The 22,150-nt window shown below is 34.5% G+C and overlaps 3 protein-coding genes and 1 non-coding gene across 4 annotated transcripts; 2 read left to right on the top strand and 2 right to left on the bottom strand.

Moving 5' to 3' along the window:
• The first annotated feature begins 1,458 nt into the window (after positions 1–1,458).
• On the top strand, positions 1,459–1,540 carry TRNAS-AGA (transfer RNA serine (anticodon AGA)). The gene has a single exon. It is a non-coding gene; the product is annotated as a tRNA-Ser (tRNA).
• A 7,392-nt stretch (positions 1,541–8,932) lies between these two features.
• Positions 8,933–10,803, top strand: LOC112703705 (F-box/kelch-repeat protein At1g80440). The gene has a single exon (XM_025755276.3). The coding sequence runs from the start codon at positions 9,565–9,567 to the stop codon at positions 10,639–10,641; it is 1,077 nt and encodes a 358-aa protein (XP_025611061.1). The 5' UTR covers positions 8,933–9,564; the 3' UTR covers positions 10,642–10,803.
• Positions 10,804–12,465: 1,662 nt separating this feature from the next.
• LOC112703704 (uncharacterized) lies at positions 12,466–16,436 on the bottom strand. The gene is made up of 6 exons (XM_025755275.3): positions 15,604–16,436; positions 14,290–15,345; positions 13,573–14,161; positions 13,265–13,484; positions 12,997–13,053; positions 12,466–12,896 (listed from the first exon to the last, which is right to left on the bottom strand). The coding sequence occupies exons 2-6, from the start codon at positions 15,272–15,274 to the stop codon at positions 12,651–12,653; spliced, it is 2,097 nt and encodes a 698-aa protein (XP_025611060.1). The 5' UTR covers positions 15,275–15,345; positions 15,604–16,436; the 3' UTR covers positions 12,466–12,650.
• Positions 16,437–16,575: 139 nt separating this feature from the next.
• LOC112703703 (protein MLN51 homolog) lies at positions 16,576–21,240 on the bottom strand. The gene is made up of 12 exons (XM_025755274.2): positions 20,184–21,240; positions 19,987–20,089; positions 19,600–19,811; positions 18,660–19,504; positions 18,238–18,349; positions 17,966–18,088; positions 17,827–17,882; positions 17,691–17,736; positions 17,409–17,480; positions 17,241–17,316; positions 17,048–17,130; positions 16,576–16,938 (listed from the first exon to the last, which is right to left on the bottom strand). The coding sequence occupies exons 1-9, from the start codon at positions 20,711–20,713 to the stop codon at positions 17,453–17,455; spliced, it is 2,055 nt and encodes a 684-aa protein (XP_025611059.1). The 5' UTR covers positions 20,714–21,240; the 3' UTR covers positions 16,576–16,938; positions 17,048–17,130; positions 17,241–17,316; positions 17,409–17,452.
• Positions 21,241–22,150: the final 910 nt, after the last annotated feature.

The following is a 22,150-nucleotide window of genomic DNA, read 5'->3' as shown; positions in this document are numbered from 1 at the left end:
GTTCAAAGAAAAAATGGTAGAAAAAGTAAATGAGCCAAGTACCAATTAAGTAGCTAGTACTGTCAAAATTAGTTAATAGTAAGAAAAATGAATCCCAACAATGGAATTGGAGATGTTCGAACGACAAAGCATTCATGAGTCCTTGACATCACATGTTGACAAGTAATGCATTCTTATCATCTTATGGTTGAAGTCAACTGTTCCAGTGAGTGAGTATGTCACAAAGTTTGTACGATTTTGTGAGGAATGGGCCCCGAATTGGGCCTGGGGTAGGTCGATGATTGTGGCCCACCATTTCTTCCTTGAATACAAGATATGCAATATGTGTTCCTAATTTTTTATTTAATGGATTTGCTGTTGGCAAATAATTTGCTGCATATATAAAAAATAGAATTTAAACTTTTAATATTTATTTACGTAAATTAAAAAATTATTTATATCTTAATTCAAAATAAAGTCAGATCTAAAAAAATTAAAGTTCATTCAAAAAAGTGATATTACCTATTTTGACCAGACTTCATACAGATCGGATACGACGAAAACTAACCCTTAAAATATCTCCTATTAATTTAGAAGTGATATCTCAATAACTTCATAGAAAAAAAAACATTCATCTACTAGTAAAACTGCTCTAAAAGCTGTTATATATTCAGGTATATTTTAGATCCAATTTATTAAAAACTTGTTTAAACTCTTACTAACTTAAACATGATCTCTTGCTGCTGTCTGAGAAGGTGTTTATATATAATGATTTATTTATTAATTTTTGGTGTGCGTAGAGTAATGACCAAATATTTATAGAACAAATTGTGCAACTTTCATTATAGGTTTTTATTTTTGTTATGCTAGTAATTGTGGGCTGAGTTCTATATTATAGTCCAATATTCACATCAATCGCTAATAACTTAACTGGACTGTGAACAAAAAAAATAAACTAGACTACTAAAAGAAATTGGGCTTTTGAATATTGCATGAGACCCATTGTATAAGAAATATTTAGATAGCAATATAGAATAAACAATTTGATATTGTTCCCATTAAATTCATCATGCAGAATACTAAAAAGGAAAATTCCACATGCAGGTATAGCAAAGAAAACATCGTTGAGAATGTGAGATGAGTAGTTAGGATATGTTTGTTTTCGTATTCAAAGTAAGGCATAACTTTCGTCGGGCATGACTAGAAATCACGTGGGCTTTATCTAGGTTTGAATCCTGCTCTTCACGCTCTTCAATTTTTATTTTTTTTACTTTATTAATTATTACAAAATACAAAAAAATGAAATCACATATAAAACAAACATGAGAAGTGGACGTGTAGGAATGGTTATCTGACATGACTAGAAATTATGTGGGCTCTATCCGCGCAAGTTTAAATCCTGTGTATGCATGGTTTTCAGCTTTCATTTTTTATTGTACAAGCTAAATAAATTTTATTATTGAAAAATAAATATGAAAGGTGGACGTGCCGGAGTGGTTATCGGGCATGACTAGAAATCATGTGGTCTCTGCCCGCGCAGGTTCGAATCCTGTCGTTCACGATTCTTTTCAATAAAATTATTATTCAAATCACCTCCTATAATGTACAAACACATAGCCAATTATCATTAACAAACTACAACACGTTCTCTTCATATTCTTCTTGTTCACGACAACATCACAAGTTCAACATAATTATTGAGTTGTAATTTGTAAACCACCAAACTAAAGGGAAAAAAGAAAAAAAAACTTTAGAAATTTAGATAGACAAATTGAATGACATAGCGTGGCGTTATTGATCATTACCCTTAATTTGTTAAAATTATAAAGTTATATTTTAGGATGAATGTAGTAAATATGTTAAGCTCTGCTAATTAAGCAACCAACTAATATATTAAGATTAATTAGCAGAACCCAGCTTCAAATAAGAAACATTCTTCCCAAGTCCCTATAATTAATATGAAGTATTGGATTGGATGTATGCCTAACTAGGAATAGTACAAGGTCTAAAAACCGTATATAGGAATTGCAACGTGACTCAAAGTCACGAGAGACTCAATTCATATCTGTCACTGGGACGACCAAGTCGGTTACGTAATTCACACTTCTTCTTGGCTTTCATTACCGACCTAAAGCGCAGCATAGCTTTACTCTTTTAACTCCTAAACATATGCTCTTAATTTCCTCTTTTTCTTTTTTAATATTAATTTTAGTTTCCCACCGTATCTCCAACTCAGTAGGTTAAGAACTAATCTGCTGTGCTACTAAACTCCATTTAATGGTTTGCTTTTCATGAAAATAATAATCCCATTATAGTAGTTATGGTAGGGACCTAGGAACTCTAATATAAGGTTAAGAATATAAATATTTAGAGTTCCTAGAACCTTATATTAATATTAAGGTTAAGAAAAGTATTAGAAGATTGATATTTTGAGTGTAAAAAATTAGAGAAATAACTAATGATGCAAATATAAAATAAAAAGGTATCAACTTTATGTAAAAATGATTTTACCTAAATTTTTACTTTAAATTATATGTCATTTATAGGTGTCTCGATCGCATGTCAAAATTTCTTGAAAAAATATATGTTAAAATCGCTCAATAAACTATATAATTTTCATTTTAAAAAAGTGAGAACATATTCCGCAAATTTTAAGGGTTCAACATTTAAAAAAAAAATTAAAAGGTACACTTTCGTTACTAAAAGGTGAAAATAGTTAAATTAATTAGGGTCTACATGTTGGTCACTGATCATTATTGATGAGTTTATATAGACTTTTATAATGAAAATTAAATAATTAAGTGAAGACTTTGTGGGGGAGTTGGCAACTGTGAACATTTGAAGTTTATCCATTAATTTGGAAGAAGCTCTTTTGACGAAGCGAGGGAAAAAAATGTTTCTAGATTGGATAATTATTGTACCTTATTATCCTGTTGATAGTGATATCCCTTATTAAATTATTATTTAATTAGTTAGTGTATATTTAGTGTTATCTTAGTTTATATTATTTATTATGGTATAAAAACTTGTATATACTTGAAGTTGATTGAATGTTTATTTATATCCCTGTATCGTACGTTCGTTGTAACATATTGATTGTTTAAATCTTATGGTGGTGCCGTGCCCTTTGGCCTGTAGTATATATAATGATATTAACACTTGTTTTTTTAATTGTGAAACATATGAACAGTATAAATTAAAGTATGTTATTTATAAAATATAATTCATTAAAAAAAATAAGTTTCTGTGCATCCAAAATATATATTGATTGTCACGATTAAACATATTTTGGTATAAAATTATTCCTTACGTCTCTTAGCAGAACTCATTATTATTATTATTATAAATTAGTATATATTGACTATTCCAAGCAATTATTATGGCAAAATGTTTCTAGAAGAATTATCATGGTAATGACTCATATAAACGGACACATACAATAATGCAGAACATTTTTTGGTTTTTCCATGGCCCGAAAGCAACTGCACCAATAAATGAAAGCATTGGAATATGTTGATATTTGAAAATTATTAGATAGAAAAATTTAGGGTCAGTAATTTTATTAAATTTTAGTCGATATATACAACAATAACAAAGCTTTGTCTCACTAAGTGGGGTCGGCTACATGAATCAAACGACGCCATTGTGCTCTGTCATGTATCATGTCTATAGAGAGACCGTTTACATGTATATCTCGTTTGACCACCTCATGGATGGTCTTCTTAGGTCTTCCTCTGCCTTTCGTCCTTTGTCCATCTTCTATCTCATCTACCCTCCTGACTGGATGTTCTATCGGTCTTCTTCTCACATGTCCAAACCACCTGAGACGCGATTCAACCATCTTTTCCACAATGGGTGCTACTCCAACTCTCTCCCTTATATCTTCATTCCTTATTTTATCCAATCGCGTATAACCACTCATCCATCTCAACATCTTCATCTCTGCCACACTCAGCTTATGTTCGTGCTCCCCTTTAACCGCCCAATACTCCGTACCATACAGCATAGCCGGTCTTATGGCTGTGCGATAGAATTTATCTTTAAGTTTTAAAGACACTTTTTTGTCGCATATAAAACCAGATGCACTCCGCCATTTTGACCAACCTGCTTGGATCCTATGATTTACATCCTGTTCAATCTTTCCATTATCCTGTATGATACACCCAAGATACTTAAAACTTTTAACTTTTCTTAGGATGTTTTCTCCAATCTTCACCTCTATATTGGGGTTTTCCCTTCTCAGACTGAACTTACATTCCATATATTCCGTCTTGCTACAGCTTATGCGCAGACCATACACTTCTAAAGCTTCTCTCCATAACTCCAACTTCTTATTTAGGTCTTCCATTGACTCTCCCATAAGAACAATATCATCGGCAAACAGCATGCACCATGGCACAGGTTCTTGGATGTGCTCTGTGAGTACTTCTAAGACTAATGTGAAAAGGTATGGACTTAAGGATGATCCCTGGTGTAATCCTATACCAATAGGAAATTCCTCTGTCACACCACCTTGAGTCTTCACACTAGTTGTAGCCCCATCATACATGTCTTTAATTGCCCGAATATATGCGATCCTTACTCTCCTCTTTTCTAAAATCTTCCATAAGACCTCCCTTGGTACCCTATCATACGCTTTTTCCAAATCAATAAACACCATATGTAGATCCCTTTTATTACTACGATACCTCTCCATCATCCTTCTTAATATGTATATCGCTTCAGTGGTAGATCTTCCTGGCATAAATCTAAATTGGTTCTCTGTTACTTGTGTCTCTTTTCTCAACCTCCGTTCTATCACCCTTTCCCATAACTTCATAGTATGACTCATAAGTTTAATCCCTCTATAATTTTCGCAACTCTGTATATCCTCCTTATTCTTGTAGATAGGTACCAAGGTATTATTTCTCCACTCATCAGGTATCTTTTTTGACCTTAAAATCTCATTAAAAAATTTGGTTAATCAGTTAATGCCTTTTTCTCCAAGACCCTTCCAAACCTCAATCGGGATTATAATAATTTAATTAAATTTATTAAATTATTTAATAATTTTTAATTATTAAATTTATATAAAATTAAAATTTTTATTTTAAAAAACATACTAAAATTCAGAAAACAATACAAAATAAAACACGTTAAAATAATTAAAGATAAAGTTGAAATCACATCGATATTTTGATGTGGTGGACTTCGCTATCCTTGTCTGTGCATGCAAATTTCAATATTTCCAATTTTCCATCCCATCCCTGCATCCATCAACCGTCACATCCTCATCCTAGTTATTGAATTCATTTTTATTAAGGGTGAATACAGATTGAATTGGATGCGATTAGTCAATTAGACAGAATTAAAATTTTGATTCGATCTAAATTAAAATTATTGGATTAAATTGAATATAATATTTATAATTTTTAAATTTAAATTCGATTTATACATTTACAGATCGGATCACATAAAGAGTATATGTATAAAATATAAATTTTTTTAAAAACTTATTAAAAAATATTAATAATTTTTTAAATTATTTTAAATATATTTATTTTAAAGTAATATCAAATATAATATTTTTAAATAATAAAATAATATAATATAATATATAATAATTATTAGTTAAAATAAAATATAAAAAGAATATTTACTTATTTATTTTTATAAAATAAAAAAATAAAAAAGAATTTTACTTAATTTATATAGATCTATATTAGTCGAGTATAGATTTGGATATATTTTTTTTTTTTTTTTTTTTTTTTTTTTTTTTTTTTTTTTTTTTTTTTTTTTTTTTTTTTTTTTTTTTTTTTATGTGATATATACATAAAATCTGCAATTCGATTTTATTAGTGTGTGGATCGGCTCTATATCCACAATTTCATATTAGATTCGGATAAACACTGCGAATATACAAATCAAATCCATGAATACTCATAATTTTTAGAAAGGTGTTAGGTAATCAATAATTTTTTTGAACAACATGAACAACTACTAATAAAATAAAAACAACTATATACCACCTAAATCATAATATTAGAATAACTATTTATACATCTATTGAAATAAATATCTGATATATCTATTATTTTTATATTGTTTACCAATATTGTTAGATACCTATACTTTTTTTAATTCTTATTAATGAACGAGCGATGATGATTATTTACAAATTAAAGATGAAATTTTGTGTGTAATTATTTTTATATAAAATTAATAATTAAAAATTATTAAATAATAATTTAATTAAATTTATTAAATTATTTAATAATTTTTAAATATCTATTTACATAAAAAAAATTACATATGGGTTTTTACCATTTACAATTAACTTCGGTTAATTAAATAATTATTTGAATGGTTCGCTTAAATAATATACTTTACTCAGAGAAAAAGGGCTGTTTTTTGTCTTGTTTAGGCATATGATTTCAAGTTTATCTATACGCAACGATTTGCTTTTCAACAATATGTTAATATTATTATCCAGAATTACACGGCTAATGAAGGAAAAGTCTTGATTAAGCGTGATAATTAAACGAGGACAAAAAAGGCACTACACTAGCATAGTAGCATGATTTATGACATCTATCTTAATGTAATAATAAAGGAAGAGGGGTCAACACTATTCACTGTGTTTGGCATTAGAAGAAAATACACAACTTATTAATTAAAGTAGGGGCCACACGCTATTAACGATGATGCCCCAGTCAGATCAAGTTGAACTTTTCCTTGAACTCTTTCTAATTGAGGTGCCTCGTCCATGGAAAAGAGTAATTGGAACTCTTCTTCAGTTGATCTGGATGGATCCCATTTGAAAAATTGCATCTGATCTTTTGGTTTGGACTTTGGAGTCCCATCCATCTCTTACAAGATTGAATGAGTCGGATAGAAAACAAAAGGCCATGCTTTGGTAGCAGCCACTTGTTTGTCAGTTTATTAGAAAACAACCTTCTTAATATAAAAGAATTTAAATACATAATAAATTAATTACTAGATATTTATATATTTTTAATTTATATTTTATATTTTAATATATATTTTAAATAAAATTAATATTTAATTGTCTTTATTTAGTTTTTAAATTTTACAAAAGTGACTCACACTAAATATAGAATAATTTTCGATACACAAATATTAATAAAACGCAAACATTGATGACTAGATATTACACTAAAACTTGTAAAATGACGTAATTTTAGTTTTTGTGTTTAAATAGCCTAAAAATGATATCCGATCACTTATTTTGAAAAGAAAAATTTTAATAAACACGTCAACATTCTATTGATATTTATGTATAAAAAATTATTCTAGAGATTAACATGAATTATGTCTGTAGAGTTTAGAGATTAAACAGAGACAATTGAAATTTTAGAAACTAAATTAAGACTTCGTACAAATTTGGTGACCAAATTAAATGTCTCTTTAACTATTTCGGGTTGGTCGAGTGGTTAGTTCACTCGTCTGCTTAAGCAAATATTGGAGTTTCGAATCCTGTCTTGTGCATGTAGCAACCTATTGTTCAGCGACAAACTCTTAAATGGAACTTAAATCTGCAACGGATTAAGTCTTGACTTGTCGGATTGAGAATACTGTAGAAAACAAAAAAAAAATAAATATCTCTTTAAATATTAATTTAATAATTAAATTTTTATAATTTAATATATATATATTTGAATGATTAAGATCTAAATATACCGAAGATCTGAGAACAGAAAATTTCAACCGGAATTATTTTTTCAATTTCATGTTTTAATTATTAAATATGGAGTTTTGTTATTGTTGTTATGTATCTTGATGTGTTATGATGAAGGAGGCCTACTTGCCCAATTCATACTCATAGTAGTGCCATAGTATCTTATCTGGCTTCTTGGCGAGCTAGTTGTTTGTGGGTGAATTGTGAGTTTTCAAGTTGCGGTTTACTCTCGTTTACTTGCGGCTATGCAAGTTGCTCCCTTCAATTATTATTACGACGACTTTGCCACCACACCTAGCTGAGTCATCTCTAAATAAATAGTATCTTTTAAGTAACTCTACATTATATGTTTAAAAAGAGTATATTTTGATATGAAAATAAGGAGAGTAAATTCTCTCGATTGTTAAAAAAATTAAAAGTATAAAATGTAATTTTTAACTTTTTATTATTTTCTTTTATATTTATTTTTATTCTTACTTACAAAATTAATAATAAAAAATTATATTTTATTCTTTCCATTATTAAAAAAAATTGAAAAGATTCATTTCAAAAAGAAGATGTAAAGTTAAATTGCTCGTATTTTGAGTAGGGGGGAACTTTGGGTCTCTTCAATTCTTTTCACAGTGTATTTCAGTTAATGAGTGCCGGTGGAACTAGACCCCACTTCGATCGCTTTAAGCTTATCATACGCATCTTCGCATGTCACTAGATTCTAGACCCTCTGTGTATTTTTTACCCCACAGCATTCCTCAGTTAATTAGTTATCTTAGGAAAATTTATATATTAAATTTTAATTTAGTGTCTAATATTTTAAATTTTTTATTTTAATTTAAAAAATTTTTAAATTTCGTATTCAATTTTAAAAAACTTTTAAATATATTTATTATTATTTTATAATTAAATTTAATACGAATAATTAATAATATATAATTTTGGTACATAAATGAAATTAATTTATTAATAATCATTATATAATTTTTTTATTTTGGAATATTTATAATTAATTTATAGAATTTGAATTTTTTTACAAAAAAAATTCATAAAAAATATTACAAAAATCTTTTTATTATGTTTTTAATTTATAGAATAAAATATGATTTTATGATAATATTATTAACGTTTATGTCAATTATTTTATTAATTATTCGTGTTAAAAATAACTATAAAATAATATAAAATTTATTTAAAATTTAAAAAATATATATTAAAAATATTAAAAATTAAATGACGGAGGAGGGATATTATCTCATGATACCTTGCTTGCCCAGGAAGCGTTGACACCAAAATTGTTTGGTGTTTCTAGAATCCTTCTATGTTATACTGTAGACAAGGGAAAGCTAGTAGCTACCGTATGGAAGAAGACGGTGGAAAAAATTAATTTAATATTAAATATTTTATACCCTAAAATGGATACTCTCAAACAAAGGAATCTGCAGGCCCACAGAGAAGGCAACATCCTATCACCTCACCTCACCGCTTCAACAATCAGCAAGCGAGCATCAATTATTTATTTATGCCTTTATTAATTCATTAGAATTCTAACCATGGAGCTTAAAATGAGAAGAGAAACCAATGGCAATGAATTAGTTGCAGAAACCGACATATGGCATAACTACTAGCTAGTAGTACTCTGCTTTGCCGGTAGCCAAAAAGCTTCTAGAAGACCCACCTTTTTCTATTTTTGTTGCTATTCATTGAAACTTATCGCCAAGCAAGCAGCATGTGCGTCCCTCTCTCTTTATAAAAATCACAATCATGACCACATCACCACACACCATTACCCATTATCCTCAAAATATATATATACATATTCATTTCTAAATTCTACTCCTCAATCTACTCTCTTTTCTTCTCTCTCTATATTCCGATCCCTACACACACATACACTTGTTTTCTATTCTGCTACCATGGAGCTTATTTCAGCTCTACCTGAGGACGTAGCCCGAGATTGCTTGATTCGGATCTCTTATCAAAACTTTCCAGCAGTTTCCTCTGTCTCCAAAGCCTGGAATACCGAGATCCAGTCGCCGGAGTTTCGCCGTAGAAGGACCGCCGCTAATCAAACTCAGAAAATACTTGTCGCCGTTCAATCCAGAGTTGACTCCGACGACAAACGTCGAACCGGCTTGCTGGTCAAGGCAGCAACGAACCCGGTTTACCAACTCAGCGTGTTGGAACCCAAAACTGGTAATTGGAGCGAGTTACCACCCGCACCGGAATTCCCAAACGGGTTACCCATGTTCTGTCGTATAGCCGGTGTAGGGTACGACCTTGTTGTTATTGGCGGGTGGGACCCAGAGTCTTGGAAAGCTTCCAATTCAGTTTTTATCTATAACTTTCTATCTGCCACGTGGCGACGTGGGGCCGACATGCCCGGTGGGCCCCGAACGTTCTTTGCGTGTGCATCGGATAACGATCGTACGGTCTACGTTGCTGGCGGCCACGACGACGAGAAGAATGCACTGAAATCCGTGTTGGCGTATGACGTGGCACGCGATGCATGGGCCGCGCTGCCTGATATGTCTAGAGAGCGTGACGAGTGCAAAGCCATCGTTCGGGGAGGACGCCTCTGCATAATTGGCGGCTACTGCACTGAAATGCAGGGCCGCTTTGAGAAGAGCTCAGAGGAGTTTGATGCTGCCACGTGTCAGTGGAGCCCAGTGGAAGAAGAGTTCTTGGATGCTGGCACCTGTCCTAGGACTTGCGTCGATGGCGGTGATGATGAATTGTTCATTTGCCGAGATGGTGAGGTGGTGGTCTTAAAGCGTGACACGTGGCAGACGGTGGTAAAGGTGCCGGAGGAAATACGTAATGTTTCGTATATGGAAGCGCGGGAAGGAGCATTGTTGTTAATTGGATCAAGTGGTTTCGGACAACCACATATGGGTTTTTTGTTGGACTTGAAGAGTAGTAATTGGGCCAAATTATCGAGCCCAGAAAACTACACTGGCCATGTCCAATTTGGTTGCCTTTTGGAAATTTAGGGTACTGTATTATAATGTACTTTGTCTACGTAAATATGAAGCAACATTTTTGTTTCCTATGGTTGCTTAGCTTAAGGCAATGGACATTTTCCGGTTAATTTTTGTTTGGCTTACAAAGAGCTGTATTTATATATATATAGAGTGCTCGTTTTGCAATACAAACTTTACCCTTCTTAACTAACTAGAGAGAAACCTAAGCTAGCTGTATGTAGTTGGAAATAGTGTTATGTACCAACAGAAAAGAAAACTACGGCTATTGCTAATACCGTAATACATGGTGACAAACATTCTAAGTTAAAGTCGAACGTTTATGACTTGTATTGCACGTATTTTCTTCTTCACTCAATAGTGGCACATGGATAGGCATTAAGAAAAAAAGAGCGTACATCAAATTGGTTTTGAGTTCGTGTTTCCTTACTAAATTGGAATTTGTTCTCTTTTTTGTCCAAATTATCTGTAATGTCGTAATCATTTGTAGCAATGATCTCCAATGGTTCAACTTGGAGAGACCCTTTTGTTAACTGATCCTATTACACAAGTTTAATACCAATATAATTAAAAGCACATACCAACTAAATAGTATAGGAAGTATTTTAAGTGTACCGAAAATATTGGTGTTTTTAGTTGTTTTGATCGTTGATCTAAATTATAAAAAAAATATATAATATATATTAATTGAAATTAACGGTTAAAATAACTAAAACATCGGTATTTTCGGTACACTTGAAATTTTTTCAATAGTATAAAGTTGACATTACCTTCCCAAATTGAGAGAGCCAGCTACTGCCATGAGAACAAGAAGGAGGGGATTGAAAATGGAAGCATAGAGTGGTCCTTTCAAACGTACGCACCACGTTATCGTAACCCATGCTACTCCAGACGGCACCACTCCCTAGTACAATTAAAAATTTAGGCACTAACCCAAAAACTATAACAGATTAGATTAGTTCGACAAAAGATTCAACGAATTACTCATTTTAAGTAGTTTTGTTGAACTAATTTAATCTTTTATGGATACTACATTAATTTGTATATTTTGCCGTTAAATTCTTGATGTTCAAATATTTTATAATTTAAAATTACCTCAATGATCAACCAGATTGAATATGAGAGCATAGCCAAGAACAAGTATACAGCCCAAAATTTGAGTACGGTGTGAGTCCACGTGGTGAGTTTTTGTTAGGTTAATATGGGTTGACCAAATGTGAATGTCAAAAGTCAAAACCCTTATAAAAGGTAAGAATCATTGGGCCACCAATTCCATCCAAAGTTCCAAGAACCCTGGGTTTCCCTGCTGATGTTCCCAGGTTGCCACTTTCCAATCTGAAAAGTGAAGATACATACATACGTACATAACGGTAGAGAATCATAGATATGATAAACGGAACGGAACTAGTGAGTAGTGAGTATGGAGATACCTAAACGAAATGGCTAAGAGCAAAGTAAGTCCAGGGATGATGTTGTATATGGCTACAGCATATGTTGGGTTTGCTAAAGCCACTGCTTCAGCCAACCCCCGAAACTATGTGAAATAATAACACACACGGTGACTAAATTTTTGTATAAACAGAGTTAAAAAGTATAAATCGCTTCATGCTAAAAGTTGCTAATATGTTTATAGTAACCCAAAGTCCCAAAGGGCTAAGGATTGGAATATTATATTCTTTTGTATTTATCACACACACCATTTATCTGGGTGCAGCTTGACCAATGGCAAACCATTGACAAAAGGGTGCTGCCAATGATAAACGACAACGAAAAAATCGTATTAATTTGCATTAAAATTTTTGAAGACATCACACTCAGACGTCAAACACCAGTGAATTTTGATTTCCAGAATTGCATAGAGCATTTATTTACCAATAAAAGAAAATTTGGGAGCTGGTAATGTTTTCTCATAGATTGAGCACGAGAATGGCACTTCATACAGAGAAGACTGAGGATTATGTAATGCGAATCCAATGAAAGAATTTAAGAGTAATGCAAGAGCCACCAAGTTATTATTTTGTTTACTTGCTTCTCATGCACCGCACAATAACCTCTACAAATTTCTTATACATGTGCTGCTTCATATACATGCTCTGCACCTTCTTTCTTCCTTCTATCCCCATTTGCTTCCTTGCCAACTGGTTTTTGAGTAAAAACTGGAGATTCTGTGCAAGGACTTGATTCCCTTGGTGTCCAATGGGATGAAGAAGACCTGTAACATTGTTCTCCACGATCTCCTTTGTTCCCCCAGCATCTGTTCCCAGAACCTACTCAACAAAAGTCAATACAACAGTTTATCACACTGATTTTAAAGCACCTAAGCTTTTTAATCTTGATAAAGCAGGTAAAAGCAAGTGGCAATCATACCGGAAGCCCAAAAGCCATCGCTTCTATAGTCACGCGTCCAAATGTTTCTCCCAGGCCCTATACACAAGTTTAGCAATTAGCCACAGCTTCACACATCAAAGCATATTTCTGTAATTCCATCATGAAGGTGAATTCTTGGGGAGATAGTTCTTGTATTTAGGCCAATAATCAAGTGTATTTATACAATTGCACAAAAATACACCTAGTGGCACAAAAATGCACTTAGCATTACCTATTTTTATAAGTTAAATAATTTAAACATAACTACCTGAGCGTTTATGACATAAACATCAGCAGCAGAGTAAAGCGAAGCAACCCGTGTTGTGGCTGGAGTCCATAAAACTGATTTGGAGGAGTTCGGATGCTGTTGTAAGAAATTTAAAAGACCTTTAACATAATCAGCCTTGTTACTCTTGGATCCAACAGAACCAATAAGAACTTTGAGAGATTGTTCCATTGTTCCTTGGTTGCTAGACAAAACCTGTTTTCTGTGGAAGTCAAGATTTACATAATTATTACAAATGAATACAAATACACAGCCATAAGTGGTAGAACTTTATTTTGAGATTCAGCAACCTGTTTAAAGAATTTTTGGAGGCACCTTTCAGAACCGCATCGCCATCCTTCAACGGCGGTAACATTTTTCTGATACGACGTCTTCGAGCCAGGGTTGATAGGCCTTCTCTTATATTCAGTTTTCTCATCTTCTTATCATCTGGCAATTGTCTCGGTTCCTCTATTACAGAGATTGCTGATTCAAGAAGTAATAGCTGGCCCTTCCCAGGGTTGATGCTACTTAGAGATATCACAAGCATATCATTTTCAGTCAAGCCCATTTCTTTTCGGACTAAATCTCGCAAAAGCTGCCTTTTTTCGGTCATCTTCTCAGTACTGAATGAAGGAGTGTTCAGTGTAGAAGGAAGGCCAGCTACAAATGCCAGTTCATCATTAACAGATAATGGAACTAGTTCAGGGTGGGATCTAAGCTTTATGCTTTCTTCTTCACACCACTTTTGCCATTGTTTAGATTGTGATTCAGAAAGGAAAACCAACATCTTTACTCTGTTCAAGACATCTTTTGAGCGATCAAAGTACTCTCGTCGATTTTCCATAATCCACCAGGCAACTTGGCTTGCACCGGCAGGAAAATGTTCAATATATTGTTCTGGAAGCAATTATGAAGATAAACGTTTTCAATTAGGTTTGTAAAGAAGAGGAGAATTATAATCTAAGTGAGGAATTATGAACAGAAACATGAGAAATTATAATGCAGACACAATAATCCATTCGTACCAATCCATGATGCGCACACAGCTGATCCAGCAATGACAAGATCAGCCTTCATTGCAGTTTTGAAGCTGAAATCCGCTTTGTCCTCAAGCACCTTGATTCGTCTTCTGGTAAGTTCTGGCATCAAACCGCCCTTCTTGCTAAGCACAACTGCTGAAACAGTGGCTCCACAGCTCAGAAGTTCTGTTGCCAACTCCATCATTGAAAGTGGTGCTCCAGTCATGGAAAGCTCATGGAATATCAAGATGAATCTTCTGGACCAAACAAGACGTGCAAAGTCCCCCTTCCTGTTACATGTCCCAGATCTCTTCTCAGGACTCCATTCTAGGATCCTATCCTCTATTGAGCCAAATGGACCAACAAGCAATCCATATGTACTGTTTGTGTTGGGAATTTCTGCTTCCTGCTCTTCTGCATCATTATTCTCAACTTCTGATTTTGTTTTTCTCCTACCTCGAGCTTTACCTCTTGAAGATCGTGCTGATCGTTTGCTCTTCTTCTTCGAGTTTGTCTTACGACCAGAGGGAGCACTACCCTCTTCTTTCTTGGCCAAAGCTACATTTACTGATTTATCATTCCATTCTTCATTTCTAAATGTCTCATTCATGGCAGATATGGAATTATCTGTAGCAATCAAATCTCTACGCTGACTCTGCTCAGCATCTGAATCAATATCATGTGACCTGCCTCCAAAGCCTGAAAATTCCTCCTTCTTATCGCTATGAGCCCATCTGGACTGAACAAAAAATCCAAGGTAAGCCCAGAGGGTAATGAGAAGCAACCACAAGAGCACACGATTGCTCCGCAACCACAATGCACCACCTACACTAGTCCTCCCATCCCTTCTTGGTGTCCGGCTGGAATTCAGCCGCCGAAAGGTTGGGGAATTTCGCGGGGATGATCTTCCAGATAATGTTGATTTAAAACTTGCCGCTGACCTTAATGAAGACTTTGCTACAAATTCCCCTCTATTGTTCATTTCCTCCATTTACTACCCTAAACTATAATCTTGTTCCTATCACTAGACAAGCCTTGGATTCTTGAAGCCCGAGAGGCTCTCTGAATTCAACACATGAGACACACAACAAATAATATAGTTGAGAGCAGTTTAATGCGCATTTCAAGATTCCTAAATCCATATGGAAGAGATTACTAAATAAACGAAGGAGAAAGAGAAAGAACCGAAAATAGTGTTAGCTGTTCCTAACTGAAAAAGGAAGTGATTACCGTTTGAAGAAATGTAGAAAGCTGAAAAAAAGCTACTTAAGCAAGAAAAGGAACAAAAAGCGCTGTGGCAGAGAAGAGAAGAGAGATTACATGGATTGCTTTCAAGATCTGTGGTTCAGCTTGAACAGTGATTCTTGAAGAACAAGAAGAAGACGAAGTTACTTCATCGCTTACACTTATTACCAACACAGTGTGAATGAATCTGCGCTTCTGGATTGCAATAACTATCAACTTGAGAGAGAGAGAGATGAGCATCACTTTCAGCTGGACGAAAGCATTGATGATTGATGAGAGAAGACTCTCAGAATTGCAAGACAAACACGAGTCTCAGTCTCAGTGCAAGTGATATGCACGTGCGTCATACACGTGTGATCAATCGGAAGCTTTGATTTTGGATTTGACCCCGGGTCCCCTAGCTCTGACTTTTGTCTTCTGTTTAAACCAGTACCTATTTTCTATTAGGATTTATTAATAGTGGTTCCCAATTCCATTTATAACAACTTTTTTTTCACGTCTAATTTTTTTTTACATGATTATTTAAGAATATTATATTAGTAATTAAATAACTGCATTTTTTGTGGTTTACTTGTCACAATAATTAATCACTTCACGTAAGCCTTCATTATTTCATTCCATTTCTTTAGCTTATTCAAGCCATTTAAAATAGGATAACATTTTTCACCTCTTCTATGTTTCTAGATAGTATAGCATTATTATTATTATTATTATTATTATTATTATACAAACCGTAACAACATTCCTTAATATCCCAGAAGAAAAAAAACCCCTTGATCCGAACGGCGGAAAATAAATTTATAATTTTGATTATTAGTTGACAAACTTTTCAGAGCCTTTATTGCTTTGGAGGAAAGAAATTCTGAAAGTAGATGAATATTGAGGAATCAGGACTATTACCGTCATTTGACGTTTTAAGACAAGTCAAATAGCGAGGTCATATTACGTTATGTTCACTCACCGACACCGCAAGTACTCAAGTAAAGCCAATTCTCAGAAGGATATAATTTAATAATTAACAAAAAAAAAAAAAAAAACAAACTCATATTTGATAGCTAATACAGCATAACTCGGAAATTGGTTTGATGGTTTCTCAGGTCTCAATAGCAAAACCATACAGTCAAAAACGGATACTTAGATATAAAAGAGAAGGAAAAAATCGAAAACATTATAAAAATGTCTCCGTGGACCTAAATAATTTAACCCACAATTCGAGATAGCAGATAAATATAAAAAGAAGCCCACTAACATGAGAAATCTTATAACTCCCACAAGCAATCAGTTGCTGCAAATAAAATATCGTTTTCTTTGGACATATGCATGGTTGTAGTAGTAGTAGTTGTAGAGAGGCCACAGCATATGTTATCTTGTTATGCTTCACTAAAAATGCAAGCAAACCGCAAGAAAAACCTGTAAACAAAGCAAAATTTGTCATTGATATTTTTCCCCATGAATGCATGCACTCAATGCAAGAATTATAATGATAGCCTGTAAGTTCAACTATGTTTGTGATTCTTACCGCACAATTACACAAGCAACTACCACCTGCCAAGCTGCAACAACTTCTTTAAATGGGAAACAGCATCAACAGGCGTTATAGAACTGGGCGCAGAATGCAAGCAAAAAACAAAGGTAGTGCATGAGCAAATTAAAGCCCAAGTCAATGGTAAAGAAATTCAAATTCTAACTGGAGATATTCGTTTTGCAATTACCTAAAAAATCTTGAAACCTATTGCAGCCCAAAGTACTCCAGAGCAAATGCTGGAGAACAAAGGGCCTGATGGAGGCCTGTTGTTACACAAAATTATCAAGATTAAAAAAACTGCAATCATACAAGAAAACACAAACTTAAAAAAATAATCTACAGGGAAGTAGCTCACCTTTATAGTCTTATTCAAACAAGTTGCATCGTATGTAAAATACTTCACTGTCCAAAATTCATCTCTGAGTATCTGCATAGAGCAAAGCCAACATAGATTACTTTTCCCCTCAAGATTGAGATGAAAACATTCATTTAGACATTGACCTCAGGCTAATTAAAAATCATCCCAATACCCAAATAGTATGAACATGAGCATTGTAACCCTACCCCAAAACCACCCCTAACACCCGAAGAAAATTCATGCATTAATAGAAGCAGAAGAAAGAGACTAAGGACTTGCCTGCGGGGTTTATTCTGCCGCTGTCCAAACTCATCGTTTACAGGCTCTGCCAGACAGAGAAGTTACAAGTAATAAATTAACACTAGCAACCAAAGCAACAGGTAAACAAAGTGGGAGAGAAACGATGTCTTCTTACCAGTTCTCTGTGGTGGCTTCCACTCATTAGAAGCTTTATTAGCATCAGTTTCCTTGCTGCAAATATACAATAATTAAAACACAAATGATAAGAACCAGGTAAATGATTCCGCAATATGAAAGAAAATAATAATTCCAACCTTGAAGTAGCTGCTGCAGATGCCTGCCCTGACTGTCGACCATGATATGCACCGTCAACAGTGAGGTAGGGTGGACAGTATGTAGCCCCTAAAGCTCCTGCTGCACCGGCCAAAACAGGTAGCCTGAAACCAAAGAAGGAAGTAGTAAACAACTGTTCCACTAAAAATGGAAAGAGTAAACTGAAGGAAACAGACCAAAACAGTAACTTAGCAAATATACTAGTCCTCCAAACATTTAAAAACTAATAAAATGCCAAAATTGATATCAGTACCATGTCATTTCAGAGTTTCCCAAACCATTAGGCTGAGCAACATATCCCGGGAATGCCATGCCAACAGCAGGGACTCCAATACCCCCAGGATGCTGGCCTCCAAACTGCATAACTGTGTCCAACCATATCCCAATTGAAGTTAGTAAACAAATAATGGTAGGTAGTTGGAAGAAAAAGACAGTGTAAAAGGAATCCAAAGGGAAAACATATAACAAAACCAAGGGGATTCCAATAAATACAAAAGTACACAGCTAGGACATGGTATATAACAATTTGTCATCTGATGGATTAGTGATGTTATATAACTTTTTAATACATAAGAAAGTTCCACTACAACACCAAAATCAGAAACTGCGAAAAGAAGGCTGTATCAAACGTTCTAAATGAAAATGCAGTATGAAATAGCAACTAAATTAACAAACCTGGCAAGAAGGCTGGGAAGTTTGGATCTCCATGATTACCCCCCATATTTCCAGCAGTCCCCATAGCTCCACCATAAACGAAAGAGCCCCTTCCACTTCCCTGAGAACCCCCCCTTCCCTTCCCAACCAATGCACCTTTGGATTTACCTGATTCTGAAGTAGCGTCAATTTCTCCAGAATCCAACGAACTGATTGCCACAGATGTTTTTGGCGGAGATGAAGCTTGAGAACCAGTACCAGGACGTTGACCAATCTGCAGAACAGAGGCTTGCAAAGTGGTTGGAATTCGTGCTGGTGCATGATTCCTTTGGACAGTTGACTGGTGTTGTGTTGGAGCAAATTTGTTCACTTGATTATGTGCAATAGAAGGCTGAAAATTCATCTGTACTGGAATTGCCCCACCCCTCAATGGAGCCCTTGGATGAGAAGATTGAGAAGCATTAACCCCAGAAGATCCAGGAGGTACAGCATGCATACTGTTCAAGGACTTGCCAACAGACGGATTGATGGACTCTTCAATATACAGCTTATCCATACCTATAGTAGTATCAACAACATTCTTTCCACGAAGCAAAGCATTGTTTTGTTGAACTGAAACTCCCTCTTCCACAACTCCAGGACGACCACTCCTGCTTGTGCTGCCAGTTTGGACATCCCTTTTTGATGCCAGATTCATCTCTTTGTTGGATGAGCCTGAAGGGTAAAACGGGGGAGATGCGTAATTCAAATTCGAAGACACTTGTTTCTTAGCAGCAGGCACAGGATCTGATTCATAATTGGAGGTAGATCCAGCGGTTCTCCCTGAACTAGTATGTGAAGTTTTCTCAAAAGGCTTTGAAGAAGATCTTAGCAAAATAAACAAAACAATAATTAGAAAGTCTTGACATTTAAACATACCATGACTCCAACCATTCTTATAAAATGCTAACGTGATACTCACTGTCTATTTTGCATCTGGGATGTTTGATCACCATTTTTCATGGCAGGCTCATACCGCCGTGGCCCTCTCCCTCGCACAACCGCTTTCGGAACCTGAGTTTGATTACCACTGTTTTCATACCCTTTCCTATTTCCTCGAGCATATCCTCCACGACCAACACCACGACTTTTACCCCGCCCTCCTCTATAGTTACCCCTAGAAAGCTTCCTTCCCTGGATTGTATACAGAATGCATTAAAAAAAGTGTCACTAAAGAAAAAGGTAAAAATACTAGTATTAGATTTGTAGACGATGATAGTAACATATGGACCAGCTAGTTTGATTAACGGACTACAAAATCATGTCAGAAGCTTGTAATTTCAGATATAAATGTCAGGAATATGATCACCTCCTTGTAGTGCCTTTCCTGAGAAGTAATCTCCTCATACTTATCGTGTCCCCATTTCCTATCATCTTTGGACTCCCACAGCCTCCTTCCACCGCGCATTCTCCTGAAAGGGAACAAAATGCATTATTATTTAACTGAGTTCTAAAGCACTACACAGTTGATGCTAAAACTCAAAAAGAGTTTTTGGGTGAATATACCTGTGGCGAGCACCAGCATTATCCCTGAAACGGTCATCGTGCATGTAAAACACTCCAGCTGTGGGCACCGCAAATGGCTCATTCTCCTTCTTCTCCTCGTCATCCTTGTTCCCTGATTCTCCTCCTTCTTCTTCATCCTCTTCTTCCAAATGGGGTTTCTCATCAGCACCATCAGAACCCTTTGGCATAGCCACTGAGCCATTCACACCCCCACCTTCATCAATGCCCCTCTCCTCCTCGTACACCTCGTCTTCTTCCTCCTCATCATCCAATTCTTCTTCAGCTTCTTCCTCGTCCAATTCCTCTTCTTCCTCCTCCTCATCGTAATCGGCCACTCCTCCCTCGCCGTCGGAAACATCGGAACAAATCACGCGGCGATCTGCACCCTTGGCTTCAGCTTCGAGTTCGGCTTCTGCTTCAGCGTCACCTTCATCGTCACTGGCCTCAACCCTCCTCCGCATTCCGAGGGCTCGTTTAGACTCCTCGGGATCACTCTCGTACTCAACATCTTCTTCGCCACCGCTGCCCATCAATGCCAAAACCTAACCCCCCCAAATTCAAACTTCGATCAAGCGCAACGAACCAAAACGCGCGTCACAGTGAAACTCAATAAAAAAGAAAACAAAAAAGCTTTCTGCTGCAAAGGCCAAAAACGAATGAGGCAAAATCGCAGCCAATTGGAAACCGAAACCGAAAACGATAAACAAAGTAGACGATTTGCGTAAAGAGGAAAAACGGGGAATTGAGGAAGGGAGGGTGAAGAAGATTATAGATTGAATTGAAGTCGGGTTGTAGAGGGGGCGAAACCCTAGATATTTTTTTTGGGAGATTTTAGTGTGTCGTCTCCGCAATTGAAACTGAAGGACGAAGAAACAAAACAAAACAAAAAGAAAGAGAAAGAAGGGTCTAAAAAAAAGAATACAGGGTTGTGGTTTATTGGAGGAATTATCTTATTGTGAAGGGTATTTATGGGAATTCAATGGCGGTTGGGGATCTGACACGTGAAGTGATCAGGCCACAACACAAGGAGTAGAGAGTAGAGAGTAGAGACTAGATATCTAACTACGTGCATCCCAAGCCTCTTTTTATACAGGTTTGCATATCTTTTTAATTATAATTTACAACAAGAAAAATATATAAATTACTTATCCTTTTATGATATAAGATAAGATATGATTTAATTTTAATCTATTTAATCAGTTTTTAACAGAATACCAAATTTTAATTATAGTTTGTTGAGAATAAAAGTAATTCGAGTTTTATAAATATTTATATTGAACGAACATATATTTGACATTGGTGAGATTCAGTGTCAAACTCAATTAAATTTCAGCATTAATCAACAGATATATTGATCGAACCAAATGGCGGGACATTTGAATTGTTGACGAGAAAAATAATAATTCTATGTCTAATAAGATAAATTATTGATACATCAATTCTGCTACGTTATTAACAGCATTTATGCCTGTCAATTCTTATTTATAACTGTATTTAATAGAAGTATTTTTGTAGATGTGTCTAATAAAAATATTTTTTTTATAGTTATGTTTAATAGAAATGTCTTTATAGATATATTTTTTAGATGTGTCTCTTTATATATGTGTTTAAAATATAATAATTAATTATTATTAACAATAAATTGACAGATAATATATTGATACCCTATATTTTTCCTTGATACAAATCTTATTACTTTTTAAACGATACACTTTATAGAAACCACTTTCATGTTTATAACCCAACTTAATTATTTTATATATCTTTATCTTGGGTCTATATTATACTAAATAAAAATATTAAATGTATATACAATTAAGAGAAAATACCACTCTTCTCTCATGCGAAATGCTAAAATGTCACTCTCTTCCCCTCTATTTTATAAATGTACATTTTTCTCCCTTCTAACTTTTAAAAAACCTCCTCTTTAATCCATTTTAAATTTTTTGTGTTAATAATGTTAATTT

The sequence above is a fragment of the Arachis hypogaea genome, chromosome 7 (assembly GCF_003086295.3).
Source record: "Arachis hypogaea cultivar Tifrunner chromosome 7, arahy.Tifrunner.gnm2.J5K5, whole genome shotgun sequence".
In the NCBI taxonomy this organism is placed as follows: Eukaryota; Viridiplantae; Streptophyta; class Magnoliopsida; order Fabales; family Fabaceae; genus Arachis; species Arachis hypogaea.
The sequence above is the reverse complement of the archived record's forward strand: the minus strand, read 5'-3'. Positions and strand labels throughout refer to the sequence as shown.